At 53.5% G+C, this 18,772-nt stretch overlaps 1 protein-coding gene across 1 annotated transcript; it reads left to right on the plus strand.

The window, feature by feature from the left end:
- The first annotated feature begins 384 nt into the window (after positions 1-384).
- On the plus strand, positions 385-12,132 carry KRT82 (keratin 82). The gene is made up of 9 exons (XM_004774748.3): positions 385-789; positions 2,465-2,673; positions 5,036-5,096; positions 5,763-5,858; positions 6,211-6,375; positions 8,278-8,403; positions 9,890-10,110; positions 10,366-10,397; positions 10,902-12,132. Exons 1-9 carry the CDS (start codon positions 385-387, stop codon positions 11,138-11,140), a joined length of 1,554 nt encoding a protein of 517 aa, XP_004774805.1. The 3' UTR covers positions 11,141-12,132.
- Positions 12,133-18,772: the final 6,640 nt, after the last annotated feature.

The raw sequence follows: 18,772 nt of genomic DNA on the forward strand, positions 1-18,772 counted from the left end.
GCAACCAGGGTGTGTAATTCATACCTCTCTCCCCACTGCAAAATGGCATAAAGTCCTAAATCTCGCTTTCCTTGAGGTTGAGCCACCCAATATGCCAAACGTCTGTCTGGCTGGCCGCTTTCATTGCCCCCATAAACGAGGAAAGAGGACAGCAGCACTGCCCATTGGCTCCCACCCTTTGCTCTTTGCTACCCTAATTATCCACCTTGGTACTTAGCAGCTGCCAATAGCCCAAGCTTATAAACCTGTATATAATGGTGATTTGGGGTTTGACTCTGCCTGGCCCTCCATCCCCAACAAGATAAAAGGTGGAGAAGCTGGGCTGGCTTGATAACTCGGTCCTCCCGCTGTCCCTGTCAGCCGCCTCTCTGCGTCTCTCCCACCATGTCGTGTCCCTCCTTCCAGCTGGGCTCCCGATGCGGTGGCCGGAGCTTCAGCTCCTGCTCAGCTGTCCTCCCCCGGATGGTCACCCACTATGCCGTGAGCAAGGGGCCGTGCAGGTCTGGGGGTGGGGGGGCCCTCCGTGCCCTGGGCTGCCTGAGCTCCCGGAGCCTGTGCAACGTGGGCTTCGGGAGGCCCCGGGTGGCCTCCAGGTGTGGCCTGCCCGGCTTTGGGTACCGAGTGGGGGCCCCCTGTGTGTCCTCGCCCTGCATCGCTCCCGTCACCATCAATGAGAGCCTGCTGGTCCCGCTCGAGCTGGAGATCGACCCGGCTGTGCAAAAGGTGAAGAGGGACGAGAAGGAGCAAATTAAGTGCCTGAACAACCGCTTTGCATCCTTCATCAACAAGGTAACATGGAGGAGCCATGCTCGGGGCTGGGGAACACAGAGAGCACTTTGCATCGGGGCCAAGGAGAGGCCGGCAGCTGAGAGGGTGTGGTGGATGACGCCCCCAAATCGTAGAAAGCTGCTTAGATCCAGCTCAGTGCTAGACATTTCTTCCTGCTCATTCTTTTTTCACTCTCTTGTCATCTCCCCTTGAGTATTAGCTGAGAAAATCACCAGGGCTGTGTGAGGTCAGACTATAACAGGAACTTCCAAAGCAATGATAGATACTGAAAAGAAAAACCAATGAGGCAGAGGAGGCTTTGACAACAGAGTCGCCTTCTGAGGGTCTGAGCTGGGGTGAGATCCTTGGGCCTGGAGGCAGGGATGAGCACTGCAGCCCCAGATTTGCCCCCGGAGGAGGCCTGGTGTAAGAAGAAGGTAGAGCAGTCAGCACAGTCGCTGTCACCAAAACCACAGTTCCGAAAGGCTACAGGGAAGGGTGGTGTGCAGCCTTCGAAAGGCCAGATATGAACCCAAGCAGCTGCCTTTGCATCTGTTTCCACACCCCAGGGAGGCTCTTGGGATCAGGGGCTGAGCCAGTGTTTTTGCTGACCCCTGGCTATAGGGCAAAGAATCCTGAGTCAGAAGTCAGGAGGCCTGGGCCCTGGTATTGGCTCCAGTCCTGACTGCTCCCCTGAGGTCCTGTGCAAACATCTCACTTCTCAGCCTTGGGGCTTTTGCTACCACCTGGTGGGAAAGGGGGCCTTGGTGGTGGGGAGTCAAAAGAGGTAAGATACGTAAAAGGGCTCCAAAAAGAAACTCATTTCAGGAAATAGGAACTGTTCCACTTCCAGTTTTATTTTTAAAGCTCGTTAAGTTCTGGGCTCTGACTTTCCGCAACATCACACCACATTCGTGAGGCTGGGAGCCTCTTGGTGATGCGGCCGTTGACCGGAAATAGGGCAACGTTTCTCCCTCTGCAGATTTCTTTCAAGGATGGGATGCTGGTTCCCTCTGCCGATGGCTAAGAGGGGTGGCCGTGATCGCTCACTGAGCTTCTCTTCTTCTCGGTCCTAAGTCACCAAAACGGAAAAGCCAGCGGGGAGCTCTCCATGTTCCCAGGATGGGGATGTTTTTTGGACACAGCCTCGCAGGGTGCATCAGAGTCAGGGGAGAGAGCTTAGAGTCTCATGACCATGCTTTTGATCTGACCTCCCCTGAATACCCCCGGGCTGTGACCAGAGAAAGCCTGAACTCCCAGGCATCACGTCACCCGCTTGCATTAATATGAAGAATCCTGAAGAGCTTCCCATGCACAATACCTAACCTTAGGAAGCCGAGTGAGGCTTAAAGGGACAGGATGTGTTGGCCAAGGTTGCAGGGCTCGTGGGAGGCCGACAGGCAGAGCTGGGAGGGGGACCTGTCCCAGACCTCTAGGGACACTACTCCTCCCATGACAATGTGCGACCCCTAGGGGAGTAAGTGGGGGTCTTATAAAAGCTCCCCCAGGCAGGGGATTCATGGAAACAAATCCTCCCAGGCCAGTCTACGCAGGGAGTCTTATCTGAAAACTTCAGCACATTGGCAGCAATGTGTTGGGATTAAGAGCACACGCTGATTCCATTGGCCACCCAGCCCATCACGTGTTACGGTCCCTGGGCTCCCTGCTCTCAGTGACTCCCTGATCTGGATGGCAGGTGCGGTTCCTGGAGCAGAAGAACAAGCTGCTGGAGACCAAGTGGAACTTCATGCAGCAGCAAAGGTGCTGTCAGAGCAACATCGAGCCCATCTTCCAGGCCTACATCTCTGCCCTTCGGCGGCAGCTGGACTGCGTGGCAGGGGACCGGGCCAGGCTGGAGTCCGAGCTCTGCAGCCTCCAGGACGTGCTGGAAAGCTACAAGAAAAAGTGAGTGTGGCCTACTTTCAGCTCACCAGGGAGCCTGGAGCAAGTTCCATCAACAACCTTAGCCTCAGTTTCCCTATTTCTACAGTGGGAGGCCTCCAGCTTCGTCAATCAGGTAGCAGCAACAGTGTGGTGGGGTAACACAAGAGAGCAGCTAGGACACTGCCCGTTGGACACACGGCAGAAGCTCTGAAACCGTGTATTGGTCTTCACCTCCCTTCCTGCCACCCTCCCTCAATAAGGCCCTGTCCATGTCCCTGCAATACTAGCTCTTTCTCCTGCCATTCCCCGCCCTCCAGGGCTCTGCTTGGCCACCTGATCTGCCATAGCTTCTAGCAATCCCCGTTCAGATCCAGAACCATATCTTATTCCCCAAACAGGCATCTAAACCTTCTTCCCTCCATGCTTTTCCTCCCACTGTCCCTTCCTCCTGATTCGCCCCTCTCGGTACCTCCTGGGACCACATCCAAGCTAACCTGGCCCGTGTTTTTCTCTCACTCCCCGATGCTCAGCTCCTGGACCTCAACCTCAGAGTCCACAGCTGGAAGCCTTTCCCCTCCCCACGAGCAGGGCTCTACGTCCCCAGTGCTTGTGGCTAAGGTCAGGTAGCCTGCTAGACTTGCCCTCTCCAAGGGAAGCTCCCAGCCTGCCTCCCAGGAGAAGGGAGCCAAAACAGATGTTAACGAGGAGCTTGCTGGGTACTAGGTCTAGAGCCTATAAGAGGCTTGAGGCCAGGACACATTGCCTCACAGGTCCTAGGTGGGTGTCTCTGGTCCAGGGCCCCATGGGAGCACATATTGGTGAGTGAGGGTTGAGAGAGATACATTTCCACTGCCAAGCAGCAGTACAAGTAGGCTCAGAGCCATGGTCTCTAAGGGATATGCCTCAGTGGAATAGAGTCACATGGTGGTCACTCACGCTGCATGGGTCAGTCCTATGCCTTCCTGATACCAGTCGCTGTGCCAAGGTGGCTCCCACCCTCCAAATACCCTGGTCCTGCACAGACCTCCACGCACACCAGCCAACAGCTACGATGGGGTACAGGGCAGAAGCAGAAAGGAATGCCAGGACAGTGAGGGCACAGACAGGGTCCAGGAAAGCTTCCTGGAGGAGGTGCCATTTGCTCAGGGCCATGATAAAGTTTCATTCTAGTTGGGCCTTACAAAAGGGGAGTCTGGAGTAGATTCCAGGAAAAGGGAAGGGATGGAAGCAGGGGACAGGAAGGGCCAGAGTATGCCAAGTGAGAGAGGACCACTGCAGCAGACCACAACAGGTGAGATGGGGTGAGGCCAGCCCTCTCGACCAGAGCAATGCCTTTCTTGGCGGGTAACATACAAGGTGGGCAGGACACATGGTTTGCAGCTCATGATGAGGACTTTGGATTGGGCAAGTGGGGGTAGAAGGATGAGACTAAATGCTGTTTTGATAGTAGCAGCCGATACTTATGAAGCCTGTGCCCCTGGCATGGCCCAGTGCTTGGCAGACGCTACCTGTGGCATGTGTTAGCTCACTGCAGCTACATGAGGCTGGACTGGTGTCATTCTCATTCTGTACACAATGAAGCTGAGACACAGAAAAGTCCCCCACCCTGGACCCTTCCCCAAAGTCACAAGACTAGCACCTGCCCAAGCTGGGATTCCCGCCCAGGCAGAAGTCTCCAGCTCCCAGGGCCCATGCTAAGGCCGAGGTCTACTGGAATAAGGAAGGATGGGCGTCAGGAAGCGCAGCGAGGCTATTAATGGATCAATAGCACTCATCAGACTGAGTCATCCCTGTCAGACTGAACCCCCTGGCCCTGATTCCATTGCCCAGAGGGACAGGGAGTGGGCGGGAAATTCCCTCGAAGCCTGGAGGTGGCCAGGCTGTCTTTACGGCTCTGGTGAAGTGGGTAATTGCTACCTCGGCAAATAGAGGCCAGGCTTGGACCTCTCCTGGCGGGGAGGGCAAGGGGCAGGCTGAGGTTCCAGTGTCTGCAGCCAAAACTGAGAACAACTCAGAGAAGGCAGCCAACTCTTTACCACCTTCCCAGAGGAAACAACTGCATGACGTGGGCTTCCTTAGCAGCAACAAGGAAAGGAGGTGGCCTGGAGAAGGACTTCCCAGAAGATGATAATCACAGGAATGGGCTAGCTGGGGTGGGGAGGGAGGTCAACATGTACAGTGGCTAATGAGAGGCTAGAATGACAATCGTCTGTCCTGATGGGTCAGAGGAGCTACAGGTGTCCAATGAGGAGGAGGAGTGGGCCTGGTGACTCCTTAGGGCATTAAGTCACTGAAAGGCAGGTTTGCTCCCCAGGCTCCCTCCCTTGGGACACTTCTGAACCCCTAGGCCAGACTAAAATATTTCTTCCTGCCCATCTACTAGGTATGAAGAGGAGCTCTCCCTGCGGCCCTGTGCTGAGAATGAGTTTGTTGCCTTGAAGAAGGTGAGGGAGGGCGGCACAGGGAGAGAGAAGGCCCCCCGAGTTGGCCCAGGTGGCCTCACCACACTCAGCCACTGGCCGGGTCCCAACGTGTCTGCAGCCCACCCACCCCCGACAGGGCCTCTCTCCCGTCGCATCCCAGGGCCAACCTCACCGACCCTGGGAAAGAGGAAAGCCAGCCTTCCCCCACTTCTTGCAGAAGGGCAGTGATTGACCTGGCCTCCGCCTCCCAACGCATGGGGGCCTGACCCGGTTAGGGTTGTGTCTACACCTGCCCGAGAAGTTGGAGGTAGAGCTAATGCCAAACTGAAAACCAAACAAAAACTCTGACTCTGAGGAAAACAATAGCGATGGTTTCTCAGATAAACACCAAGGTAATCTATGGCCCGTGCACAACACAGCAGGCTCTAAGAACCTACACTCAAGGATCCTTCAAAACCCACTCCAACAGATCCTTCCCCATCAGGGTGCCAGGCCCAGGCATGCGGTCCTGGGGTTGGGGCCCCTCCCCTCCATCCTTGGCTTTGTCACCTTTTCCCTTCCATGTGCGCCTACACCTGGGTCCCTCAGCTGCCACCAGGTTGCCTGGGAGGTGACCCAATGGGAGGAGAGGGTGGCCTCACCTGTTCCCTGGGCCCCAGATTATGGTTGTCCCTCCTCTGGCCGCAGGATGTGGACACAGCCTTCCTGATGAAGGCTGACCTGGAGACCAACGCGGAGGCTCTGGTCCAGGAGATTGACTTCCTGAAAGGCCTGTATGAGGAGGTACCTACAGCTCCACTGCCCACAGATTCTCGGTCAGGGGCCAGTTCCGTGGGCACGATGGAGTGGGAAGGCTTCCACTAGCGGGTATGGTCCAGGGCAAGCTGACTCAAAAGTGAGCATGGGAAGAAATTCTCAGGCAGTGAGACTCCCAGAAGTCAGAGGGCCCAGACCTTGGCTCTTGAATCTATGTAACTAGTGGGGGGATGAAGAACAGGTTGGTGATGGAAGAATCAGGACAGCTATGCAAATTCCTGTGCAAATCTGCTATGGGAAAGTCAGAGCTGTTTCCGTCCTCCGCTCCTCCACTTTTGTCCTCAAAATGCTCACGCATTCCCACGTGCCCCCCACCCAGGAGATCTGCCTGCTCCAGTCTCAGATCTCTGAGACCTCCGTCATTGTGAAGATGGACAACAGCCGGGAGCTGGATGTGGATGGCATCATTGCTGAGATCAAGGCCCAGTATGACGACATCGCCAGCCGCAGCAAAGCTGAAGCCGAGGCCTGGTACCAGAGCCGGGTGAGGACCTGGGCAGGGCCTGGCTGGGACCCCAGACCCGCCTCCCCTAGGGACTGAGTGAGATGACGAGGGCTGTGTCACACCACAATCACAGGGAACCTCATCAACCCCGGGGTCCTGTTGTTTCTGCCAGGTCCCTGCAGAGTATGTGGGAGGGGACCCCATGGACAGCCCAAGCCTGTCATCAGGGTGCTGGGGCTTCCCACCTTTACCCACGCTCAGACACTGGAAGTATTCCTTTAGGCTGCACTCGAGAAGCACTAATTGCCAATGACTGCAAAGAGGGCCCTGGGCTTCAAGGCGTGAGGGAGGCTAATGGTGCAGTGGGCACTAATGGCAGGGCAGGAGCAGTCATTAAGGCAGCCCCAGACTTAGGCAATTAGGGGCTTGCTGGGACAGAGATGGATACCCACAAGGGCGATTTGATTTTGCAAATATTATCATCTCTATCTCACCGGTCCTGTCTGCGAAAGGCACCATGCATTCATTCGCTCAGTCATTTATTCATCCAACAACTGTTTATTGAGCATCCATCACACTCCAAACATTGTTCTAATTGCTGGATTCCAGCAGGAGACAGAATAGACAGCAAACCCCGCCTTCCAGTCACTTTCATTCTTGAGGCAGGGTGGGGGAGGGGTGGACAATATGCAAGGTATTGAATCAGTAAGCTTGGAGTACGCTAGATGGTGATGTGTGCTTTGAAGAAAATCAATCAGCATGAAGTGCAGGGAGTGTTGTGGGAATGAGGTTTTGAATAGGGTGGCCAGGGAAGGACGGTCTTATTGAAATGTGTGGCACCGTGAGGGTACTAAGAGTCACACCATCCCAGTCCTCAAAGAGGTTACAGAAACAGACTGCCCACAGATGACACAGGGGTTCTATGTTCCCATCAGGGACACAATCTTCTTCTCGCTTTCTGTTCTGCTATCCTTAAAATTGCAGTAATCTTCACGGTTGCCTCATGTCCCAAGAAGGTTGCCTTATCACTGATCTCACATGTTCTTCCAGGCAGGAAGAACACAGGGCAAAAGAAACATGCCAACTGGGTCATCCCCCACTTTAAACAGCTTTCCTGGAAGTGTTACCCATAGATCTCATTAATGAAAAGGCCAATAAATATTCTCTTATCTGGGCTCACTGCCACCTCAAATAAAAGCAGAGTTCTGTTGGAAGACGGAGAGTGCGTATTGCTAAGGCAACTGCAGGCTTTGTCACAAAAGCCAAACAACAAAAGAGCCAAAGAGAGTGACTTTCTTATCACTTGTTTTGCCTTCTCTACGTGGAAAATCTAAAGTTGGCTACTTGTTTTAATCTATAGATGTAAATTGATAAAATGTTATTCAGAAATTGAATTTGGAGCTGCAAAGGTAGCAAAGGTTTTTTAAAAATGTTAAGTCAAAGTAGGAAGCAGCATTGCATATTGTTTTTTATTGTTTTGAAAAAGAATGTACGAAGGTACTCACCCTAGTGAGGTAGACATGGTCTGTCCTCACTCCCAGATCTGTCCGGCATCCCAGACTGAGCACAGAAACCCCTTCTAAGATCTGGAGGGAACTCTAAAGGGGAAGGAGCCCTCCAGAGACCCTGGGACTCTGGGCTTGGGAGAAAAAGATGAGCCACAGGACAGCTAAACAGAGAAAAGGAGAGTTTAGAGGAGCATTTAATAAGCGTGAAGGTTCAGGGTTGGGGAAGGAAATAAGAAGCAGCCCAGAAAAAAACCCCCAAATTGACAGGAAATGGCAAGGGGATGGAGAGCAGAACAAACATGAGAACCCAGAGAGCCCTGAGCTAGGAAACCACTGGAGGAGAGACTCTGGATGGTGAGAACAGGGGCAGTGAGGTGCCGTGGTGCAGATGCCTGCACCCAGGGCTTTGACCTGCCTGTCCCGGTCCTGGCAGTATGAGGAGCTGCGACTGACAGCTGGGAACCACTGTGACAATCTCCGCAACCGCAAGAATGAGATCCTGGAAATGAACAAGCTGATCCAGCGGCTTCAGCAAGAAATTGAGAACGTGAAAGCCCAGGTGAGGCCAGAAAGCCATGGTCCTGAGGCCCCATCACAGGCTCCCCCACCAGTGGTCCTGAGCGGGTGGGTCCATTCTCCCTGGGAGCACTTGGAAGTGGGAATGAATTTGTGCCCCTTGCACAAACCCTTTATTAAAAAAAGCTGACCAATAGCGGGAGCAGCCTAAGGAAAGAGCGAGGTCCCATCAGACACTAGGTCACCTTTGGTCACAGATGAAATAGCAAGGGCACCCCCCCCAATGGGGGCACAGAAACGATGGTTGACATGGTTGACATGGTTCCTTTGGACCCAAAGACTCCAGTCCTGTAATCCTCAAATTCCAGACAACTCCCAGGAGTCCATACATGCAGACCCATTCTGTTCTCCCAGGCTGATGAAGACCAGTCAGACGCTTCCAATCTATTAACCCCAAAGAAATCGCTCAAACCTCCTTGAGCTGTTATAGACAGAAGTTGGTCCAACATCTCTGGAAGAACCAGATGTCATAACCCTAGGCTGAAAGGTTCAGCAGCTTTGAATCTGGCATGGCCCCATGACTGTGAAGGAAATCTCCCTCCTCCTATGTGTTCCCATGAGTGTCACCTTCCTCCCACACTCACAAAGCTGCCCACCCAGGCAATTATACCACCCCAGCTGGTGTCCTACAGTTCAGCTCAACTCAGACACTATCTACCTGGAGAGAGAGTCAGATCACACAGAGTAAGGGTCCCACCTCACTACCCCTACTTCACATGCTGACCACAAGTCCAGGTTGTAACCCCTCAGCTGTACATCGGAGGTTCCCATGATCCCCTCTTCAGGTTCGATTAATTTACTAGAATGGCTCACGGAACTCAGGAAACAGCTTACTTACTGTTTAGCAGTTTGTTATAAAAGGCAATGATAAAGAACACAGATGAACACCCTGTTGGAAGAGATGCACAGGGCAGGGTAGGCAGGAAGGAGATGGAGCTTCTATGCCACCCTCTGGGCATGTGAGTGTCCCACCACCTCTGCGTGCTCACCAACCTGAAAGTAATGCAAACCCCAGACTTTGGGATTTTACAGAGACCTCCTCTCCTGGGCATGATCAATGATTAAGTCCATTTCCAGCCCCTCCCCTCTCTGGGAATAGGGGGTGGGGCTGAAAACCCCAAGCTTCTAATCATGACTTGGTCCTTCTGCATGAAGCCATTGGAGACTCAGCCAGAGTCACCTCATTAGAACAAAAGACACTGCTACCATCCAGGAGTCCCAAGGGATCAGAGAAATCTGTGTCAGAACCCAGGGTCAAAGACCAAATATGAAACCAAAGGATGCTCCTAATGCTCTTTATCACTTGTGAAATTACAAGGATTTGGGAGTTCTGTGCCAGGAACTGGGGGAAGAGATCCATATATGTATTTTTTATCATCTCACAATGACCATGTTCTCCCTGCTTTTCTGAGAGTCAGCCTGGGGCTCCTGGGGACTCCAGTAACTCCTTGCTGTGCCCTCTCCCCCAGCGCTGCAAGCTGGAGGCTGCGGTGACCCAGGCGGAGCAGCAGGGTGAGGCGGCCCTCAGTGACGCCAAGTGCAAACTGGTAGGGCTGGAGGAGGCCCTGCAGAAGGCCAAGCAGGACATGGCCTGCCTGCTCAAGGAGTACCAGGAGGTGATGAACTCCAAGCTGGGCCTGGACATCGAGATCGCCACCTACAGGCGGCTGCTGGAGGGCGAGGAGCACAGGTGGGTCAGGGCCATCGGTACTCCAAGGCTAAGTTCACCTGCCTCTGGTCACCTCTGGCCACTGCTGAGGCTGCGGTGCGACGGCCCATCCCACAGTCAAGGAAAGTCCCAAACATCCTAGAATCCTCAGGCCCTCCTCCTGAACACAGCGGCGGCGGGGAGGGGGTGGCCTAGGCAGGAGGAGGGGTGCCCCGCGTTTATCGGGCTTGTGCTCTCTGATGCAGTTACCCTGTGTCTTCTTTCCTCTTCCTCCAGGTTGTGCGAAGGCATCGGACCCGTGAATATCTGTGAGTAGTTGTGTACTCCCCTGGGGCTCTGGGGTCATGGGGGCTGATCCACCCGACAAGGACAAGACCACAGCACCCTGGCCCAGACTTCGGCATGTTTTCCCCACCCCAAGGAGGAGTTTTGTCTGCCAGGAGCTCCCGGTCAGATGGAGGGGAAGTCAGAATTATGTGAGGAGCAGAGAAGCAACAGGGCCTCAGGGCTGTGGGGCCCCAGAAGCTGCGGGGAGCCCTCATGACAAGAGGCTGCCTTTCTGGAGAAAGCAGTTTCAAAGCAGGTTCAGACAAGTAGAAACTGAGGGCATGAAGCAGAAACCAAGGCTGTGGGGAAAGAGGAGAGCTTCTAAGCACTTTTTGTGGCTAGTGTGGGAAGCGGGTGGCTGGAATGGGGGTGTGCTTGTCAGTGAGTGGCAGCAGGTGGGGACACCGTCTGGCTGAGAGGTTTGAGGGCCATGCCCTTCTAGCCACACAGTAAGGGACCCTGAGCCTCACTCCCTGTTCCCACAGCCGTGAGCAGCTCCAAAGGCGCAGTCCTCTACGAGCCCTGTGTGGTCAGCACCCCCGTGCTGAGGACTGAGTACTGCCCGGGGGGTACCAGTGTCCTCAAGACCAGCGGGGCCTGCAGCGTCATGGGCACTGGTGAGGTCTACGTCCCCTGCGAGCCCCAGGGGCTGCTGAGCTGTGTGAGCACGCGGAGTTCCTGCATGAAGCTAGGGGCCGGGAGCAGCTCCTCCCACAAGTGTTAGGACAGTCCGGTCCCCGAGGTGGGAGGCCCAGGGACAGGGTGCCCGCACCCCTCCACCCCCAGCCTAGATGTTGTCCCCCAACCAGGGCTGAAGACAAGGATATTCCCAAACCCCTCTTTCCTGTATTGACCAAAGTTTTCCCTCAGATTTTCGCTGAGAGGCGCCGCTCAGGTCTCTCCAAGGGTCACCTTTCACTTAGCCATGTGCAGATCCCAAGCTAGGCCCTCGGTGGGGAACACATCAAAGCTCTGCTCTGTGGATTATCCCCTGAAAGTTTTCCCACAAAGCCAGGATCCCACTCCCAACCCCTGAAGTTCCCCACCTCCCTTACGTCTGGCTCTCAAAGCACCTAAAAAAAGGAACTTCCTTTAACATCTGGCTAACACATGCACTATTGCAATGATCAAAAAGAGGTACCCCAAAATACTATTCTGATTTCCAAAGAATTTTTGGAATTTCCAAGGGCCAGCATTTCAGAATCACTCGAGATCTGTTAAAGGTCCTCTTGATTGGCACGCAGAATCAAGAGGTGGTCTTTGGGAAGTAATTCACCAGCTCGAATGCTGAGCTCACACTATGAAAATACATCTTTATTCCTGAGCCCCACTGACAGGGAAACGCCAAAACAAAGGCAAAGGGACTTGGAATACTTCCTGGATGGAGAGACAGTCACAAGCTGACATCACCTGCTCAATGGAACCAAGCTCCTCCCCCACCCTCTGTACATAGCCCTCCCCACCCCCTCCTCGCTCTGGTCCTGCTCCCCCTCCTTTTAGGTCCTCTTGCTTTGGATCTGATATGAACGTTTTCCCAGCTACAGTGATGGGGGGCTGCCCCCAAACTGGGAGGCTTTGGCTCAGGGGTTGCAGGAAAGGATGTGTGGTGCTGACCCAATCTCCCCAGAGGCCCCTCATGCAACCTCCTGCAGAAACCCCCACCCCCACCCCACCCAGGGAACCACCATCTCTGCCATAAGCCTCTGGTCTTGTCTGTTCCCAATAAACTGACTGTACACACGCTGCAGGAGTCAAGATTATTTACTCGGCTCCATAGGGTACAAGAAGGCTGGAGGGGAACCAATGAGCAGCCTTTGGGAGCTGAAAGCTGGGCGGGCTGGGAAGTGGAAATGAAGGTTATGATCTACATGGAAAAGCTACATGTGAATGATTTGCAAACAGCCTGCGGAATAAATGTGGATCCATACAAGTTGCATTTAAAACCTGCATACCACACCCCGGTAGATGGCAAGTCACTTGCCATGTTAAAGACCATGGCCTTATACACATGGGTCTCCTCACCACATGGTCCCTTGCATGTGTCCCAGAGAAATCCCATGGGGCCCCGATCATGTCAGTACTTAGCAGCCTCCAAGCCCCATGTTCTGCCTCCCCATCCTGGACCAGTCTCAGGACAGGTCAGGTGCAGGGGAAAGCTGTGCAGACAGGGAGGAGAACTTTCTAGTCCCCTGTCCCTCTTAGGGAGCCCCGAGGCCAGGAGATGAGCCTTGGTAGTAGCAGCTCTGCCCCAAACCCTTCCTGTTGCCTCACTGATCCCCTAGAACACTTCCCCCATGACAACCCTCCCCTTGTGGCTCCTGTGTGTTGGGGTACAACTTCCCTCTCCCCACAGTTCCATGCAGAGCATTTATTCTGTGCCAACCCCTGCATTAGAACCTGGTGATACAGAGGTGACTAATACCCTCTTTTAACCCCAGAGGGACTTTTGGCCTCCCAGAGGAGTCATAGATAATGAGAGGCAGAGAATATGGGAGCAACCAGAAAAGGCAACTAATGATTGTGCCCGGAAAGAGGGTCAGAGCAAGGTTCACTGAGAAGGTTGTAAGGATAGCATCTGGGCGGAAGTCGAGGGCAGTATAAACTGAAAGGGAGCCATTCATTCACCTTTTCTTTCATTCACTATGTATTTATCAAGCACCTGGCATGGGTCCGGCCACCCAGAGGCGAGGGACAGTGACGAACAAGACAGCTCCAGTCAAGACAGAATTACTCAGACACAGGACCTAGAGCCCACGGTAAGGAGTGTGAAGCGTTGCAGCCACTTTGAAAAACATTCTGACAGTTCCTCAAAACGTTAAACAGAGAGCTGCCATAGGACCCAGACGTTCCACTGCTAGGTATACAGCCAGGAGAAATGAAAACATGCGTCCACACAAAAACCTGTATGTGAATGCTCAAAGCAGCGTCATACACAACAGCCAGAAGGTGGAAACCACCCCAATGTCCCTCAATGGATGAGTGAATAACCAAGATTTCACAGAGCCCCAAGAATCAAGATATCACAGAGCCCCAAGATCGACTACTACTCCGTCATGAAAAGGAATGACGGACTCACACATGGTATCACATGGGTGATCCTTCAGAACACTGTGATAAGTAAGAGAAGCCAGACACAAAGGTCACATATTCTATGATTCCATTCCTATGAAATTCCGGAATAGGGAAATCCCTAAAGGCAGAAAGCAAATTAGTGGTTACTTAGCGCTGGAGGGAGATGATGGAATTGGGGGGGGCAGTAAAAGTTTCCATTTGAAGTGGTAAAAATATTCTAAACTTGACGATGGTGATGGTTGCCTATGTCCAAGCATATACAAGAACCACCAAACTGTACATTTTATTTTACTTTTTTAAAAAGATTTTATTTATTTATTTGAGAGAGAATGGAGGAGAGAGAGAGGGCATGGAGGGGGTCAGAGGGAGAAGCAGACTCCCTGCTGAGCAGGAAACCTGATGTGGGACTCGATCCTGGAACTACAGGATCATGACCTGAGCTAAAGGCAGTTGGTTAACCAACTGAGCCACCCAGGAGCCCCCGAACTGTACATTTTAAATGAGCAAATTATATGGGTGCCTGAGTGGCTCAGTTGGTTAAGCATCTGACTCTTGGTTGCAGCTCAGGCCATGATCTCAGGGTCATGGGTGGAGCCCAGAGGCGGGTTCTGTCCTCAGCGGGGAATCTGCTTGAGATTATTTCCCCTTCTGTTTCTCCCCCACCCCACCCCACGCTGGCACACTTGCTCTCTTTCTAAAATAAAGAAGTAAAACTTTTTAAGAATAAAAATAAAAAATAATGACCAAATTACATAGCATGTAAATTCTATCTCAACCAAGCTGTTTGCTTGTTTGTTAAATGGGGCCCTGGCCCCAATCCATACCTCGCAAGGCTTACAGACCTACAACGGGGAATGACTGACGGGAGGATTGCTGTGAATCCAATGTAACTGAGGGTCCCACCTAGTCCCGGGCTTCGGGAAGGTCCCCAGGAGGAGAGGCAGGCCTACTGGACGGTGAAGGGCAGCAGGACTCAGGGGAACAAAGCCTGCTGGGGGTTCTAGGCTGAGGAAACAGCTACCGTGAGCAAGACTGCACTGTGGCCCCGCCCATGAAAGTCTGGAGTCCAGGCCTGCACAACCACACAGAAGGAGGGAGGGGGCAGGAGAGCAGGGCCTCCCAGCCTCAGTTCCCACCACAGCCCTGTCACTCTGGACCTGGTCCTAGAGCCAGCTAAGCTCCTTGCTGATGAATATGCAAAGCTCTGAAACTGACAAGAATGTTCTGGCCTGGAGTCAGCAGAAACAGAGATTCTAAGAGACCGCCCACCTCTAGCCCACAGAGGGCTACCTGAGGCCCAGGAAATAGGCCACTGGATTAAATAAGGAAAGGGAGGGGAGATTTGCGACCCTCACTGGGAGGTGGGCTCGGGCTTGGTGAGCAGAGAAGGCTGTCGGAAACATTTCACTAAGCAAAACTTGCCCCCAGTAGTGGAGGGATCCAAGCTTTGTCCTCGATGTGAGCTTGGAGGCCTGGGCAACATCCAACATTGGGGGGTCCCCTTCAGTGCTGGGCAACAGCGCCCCATTCTTCCTTCCTCCTCACTAGAAGCTGACTCTAGGCAGATGGGACAAAAGTGCCTCCTAGTGGTGGCCTGGTGGCACATTCCATCCACCAAGGCAAACCTCTTGGAGCTGCCATGGGGCCCAGCCCCATGCGGGGTGCAGGGTGCTAGGTAGGATCCAGAGAGGACCGTCTTGGCCCCCAGGAAGGAAGTCAGAGCTTCACCTGCATGCCACTGGGCCTCAGGAGTCCAAATCCTGGCCCCCTCCACGACACCTCTGTCGGGACAAGAGGGGCACACCCCCAAGAGGCCTGGGGAGGATGGAAGCACCCAGAAGGGAGCTCCTCGTTTCTGCATCTGTCTTTCCAGAATATCTTCCATTTCCTTGTCCTTCTTCTTACCTGGGGCCTCTCTTCTCCCCATAAGGCCCTTCTTGGCCCCACTGGCCCCTCCCTCAGGGGCCCTCTGCCTCCACCACTCAGAGGCCCTTGTCTTGCCATAACCTCTTCCTCATCCCAGTCCCCTCCGTGGCCCCAGGTGCACCCACCACTGCCACTCTCCAGCCAGGGCTTGCGCTGGGGGCAATGGCTTCAGAAGAGGCACTGTGACCAGAGGAGGGGAAACAGGATCACCATGTCTGATGGAAGGGGGACAGCTGGGCCCAGGCCACGCCAACAACTAAATGCAATGCCAGGCACACAGCAGCACCCGTCAAGGGTGTGGAAGCAACCTGACCTGTGCACCTTGGAGGACCATCATTTTCACTCTGGACAGGTGACAGCTGCGTGGGCCAGGAGAGAAAACTGAGTTACACCTGAAAAAACACTCATCCTGCCTGGAAGAGTGGGGATCCCTGAACAAGAGGGGATGCTCTATTTCTCCTGGGGAGGTGTTTAGCTTCCATCTAAGTGTCATTCGTCTGAGAGGGCAGAGAGGTGGAGGCCCTAGGCAGGAGTGGGCTTAGACTCTCCCCACCATCCCCCTCCTTCTGCTGGGGGACTCCTGAGCTTCCCGTCTCACAGCGGCAGGTCTCAGCATGAACACCTCCCAGTGAGTGTCTCCTTCCAGCACAGACTTGTCTCCAGGCAAAACGGAAACACTCTGAAGACGGCGGCTTTTAGCAAAGTCTCGCAGCACCTGGGATTCCCCCATCTCCCTCCTCCCCTCCCACGCACACACACGCGCACATACACACACAGTCCTGTGCGCCCAAAGTTCCCAGACCCTGCTTAGCCACCCAGGACCTGGCCTCTTCCTACCCTTCCACGTCAGCAGTTCCGCCCCTCACCCCACACCGCACAGACAGCATCTCGGGGAGCCCAGTCCCCAGATGCCCAGATGTCCAGATTCCATCCAGCCTGACCCACAACAGGAAGAAGAAACTCCAGTCAGCCCAGAGTTTCCAGGCAACCCCTCCCCTCTCCCTCTAGGCCAGCCCGGGGGGGGGGGGGGGGGGGGGGGGAATGGCTGAGACTTGTGATATGCATCGTCTGGCGAAATGATGCCTCAGAACTAGAAACTGCTGATGGTGAGAGTTCATCCCAGAACGGGAGTTATGCTTGACTGGTCCCGACTGCCCCACCTGGTCAGTCAGGCCCCAGGGAAGCAGGGACTTGGGACAGCCCCAGAGCCGCTGGTTGCTGATGAAAGCACCACTGGGGCGTGGGAGGAGGCGGGTGCTGAACAGGAACCCAGCCGCCCACCTAGAAGGGAAGGGAGGCTTGTGCAAAAGAGAAGGGAGGGGCGGGAGGGTGGGGGGGAATGGATGGCCGTAGCCGCAACATCTACCACAGCTGCACCCCAGACACTTTCACACTTATCCCTATGATACTGTGAAGGAGAAGCCGGTGTCAGTCCATCTTACTGATATGGAAACTGAGGCTTAGACAGGTTAAGGACGTCCCCAGGTCACCGGTACCCATGGAGGGGGCATGCTTGCTACCTCCCACTGTTCAGAATGGCCGGTGCACAGTGATAATAAAAAGCAGACTGACTTTCAGTCAGTCGTATTATCATTTTAAGTTCTCGGCAGACAAGCACCCGGAACAGAGCCCTGTCCCCACCCTCCCCCCGGTGCACCACCGTCCAAGGTCACTCTGCTAGCAGATGGCAAAACTGGGACTGAACCCAGGTCCATCTGACTCAAGGGCAATGTCAAGTCTCTGTCGTTGGCCTGGCACCCTCGGTGTTCTGGATGCCTCTCCTTCCCCTTTCATCTCCCCAAGGATCTGCCAGTCACCTTCCCAGTCTCCTGGATCCCCTTGCCTGGCCCTTTTTTCCAAACAGCCAGACTCACTGCAGAAGAGGCCAGTCTTGAAGGGCAAACTGTGCTGACTTCCTGGTGAGCACTAGCATCTTCGAGGCCATGCCTGTCCATTTTGGAGCCTGGAGTCTCCTCTTCGTGACCTATCTCCAAAAGCAAATGCTCGAATTCTTCTTCTTTTCACTTCCTGCTCCTTTCTCCCCCCTTTTCTCCTGCTTTGCATCTATGATGTGTATCCATGCATTCTACAGAACAAGCTAGCATTCCCTCCACATGTCCTGCTCTACCAAGCACTGGGGGCACAGAGAACAAAAGACACAAAGTGTCTGCACCCTGGAGCTCATATCCCAGCCTGGCAAGCAAGCAAATCCATGCAGGAGAGGACCACTAATGGTGACAACTACTAGGGGAGAAGGGAGAGGGAGGACATGGGGCAGGGAGGTTTAAATAGGGGATGACCTATAAGCGAAGACCTGGAAGAATTGAGGGACCTGGTCATGCAGCTATTTGAGGAAAACAAGTTTCTGGCAGAGAAAAGAGCAAGTGGGAAAGTGTCCGAGGCAGGAGTTTTCCTGCCAATTTGACAGACAACCAGGAGGTCAGGGTGACTGGAGCCTGTTAGGATAGATAGAGGGAAATAAGGTTAGTGAACATGGGAGAGCAGGCTGTGGAGGGTCCTGGATGCCACTTACTTTGAGTGGGATGGGAAACCATAAGAGCCTAGAAATGACATGACGGAAGATGTTGTTAATGGATCACTCTGCACTGTTAAGAAAAGACTGAAGGGGAAAAGGGATACTGGCTGGAGGACACACCAATGGACCCTGTGAGAAGTGATGGGCTTGGGCAACATGGCAGCAGTGGGGCGGTAAGAGGGAGTAGGAGCCCACATACATTCTGAAGGGGGGACTTGCCAATGGATTAAATGAATCCATTCAGTGAATTGAAAAAAAAAAAAAAAAAAAAGGAACCAAGGATGACTCCAAGATTTTTGGCCTGAGCTACTATAGGGATAGTAAGCCTGGTAAGAGGAATGTATTTAGCAGGAACTATTAGGAAAACAGATACATTAAGGGTGAGATGCCTATTTGATACCCAAATAAAGATGTCGATTAAAATATACGTGTGGATAACAGAAGGTATGTTCACCAGAATGCTATGTCTTGGCAGTCATCACTGTGGATAGACAGTATTTAAAGACATGAGATTGTGTGATGTCACCAAGGGAATGAGTGAAGATAAATAAGTAAACAGGTACAAAGACTGGTCCCAAGGATGCTGCAATGTGTAGAGGTTGGGGATACGAGGAGAAACTGGTTAAGAAAACCCAAAAGAACCTGCCAGTAATATGGCACGAAAATCAGGAGAGCATGGAGTCTGGAAACCAAAAGAAGAAAGAGTTTCAAGGAAAGGGGAATGATTGACTATGTCAAACACTGCTGAGAAGCTGAGTGAGAGGGCTATGGACAAACCACTGCAGTTACCGACGTGGAGATCACCAGCGATCTTCACAAGAA

The sequence above is a fragment of the Mustela putorius genome, unplaced genomic scaffold (assembly GCF_011764305.1).
Source record: "Mustela putorius furo isolate JIRA1106 unplaced genomic scaffold, ASM1176430v1.1 tig00537227_pilon_pilon_pilon, whole genome shotgun sequence".
NCBI classification, from domain to species: domain Eukaryota; kingdom Metazoa; phylum Chordata; class Mammalia; order Carnivora; family Mustelidae; genus Mustela; species Mustela putorius.

What these genes read in the sequence shown, in the direction of transcription:
- KRT82 (XM_004774748.3), top strand. Translation starts at nt 385, where the DNA reads ATGTCGTGTCCCTCCTTCCAGCTGGGCTCCCGATGCGGTGGCCGGAGC. An exon ending in CTGGAGGGCGAGGAGCACAG is followed by an intron (nt 10,111 to 10,365) that starts GTGGGTCAGGGC and finishes CTCTTCCTCCAG; the next exon opens with GTTGTGCGAAGGCATCGGAC. An exon ending in CATCGGACCCGTGAATATCT is followed by an intron (nt 10,398 to 10,901) that starts GTGAGTAGTTGT and finishes CTGTTCCCACAG; the next exon opens with CCGTGAGCAGCTCCAAAGGC.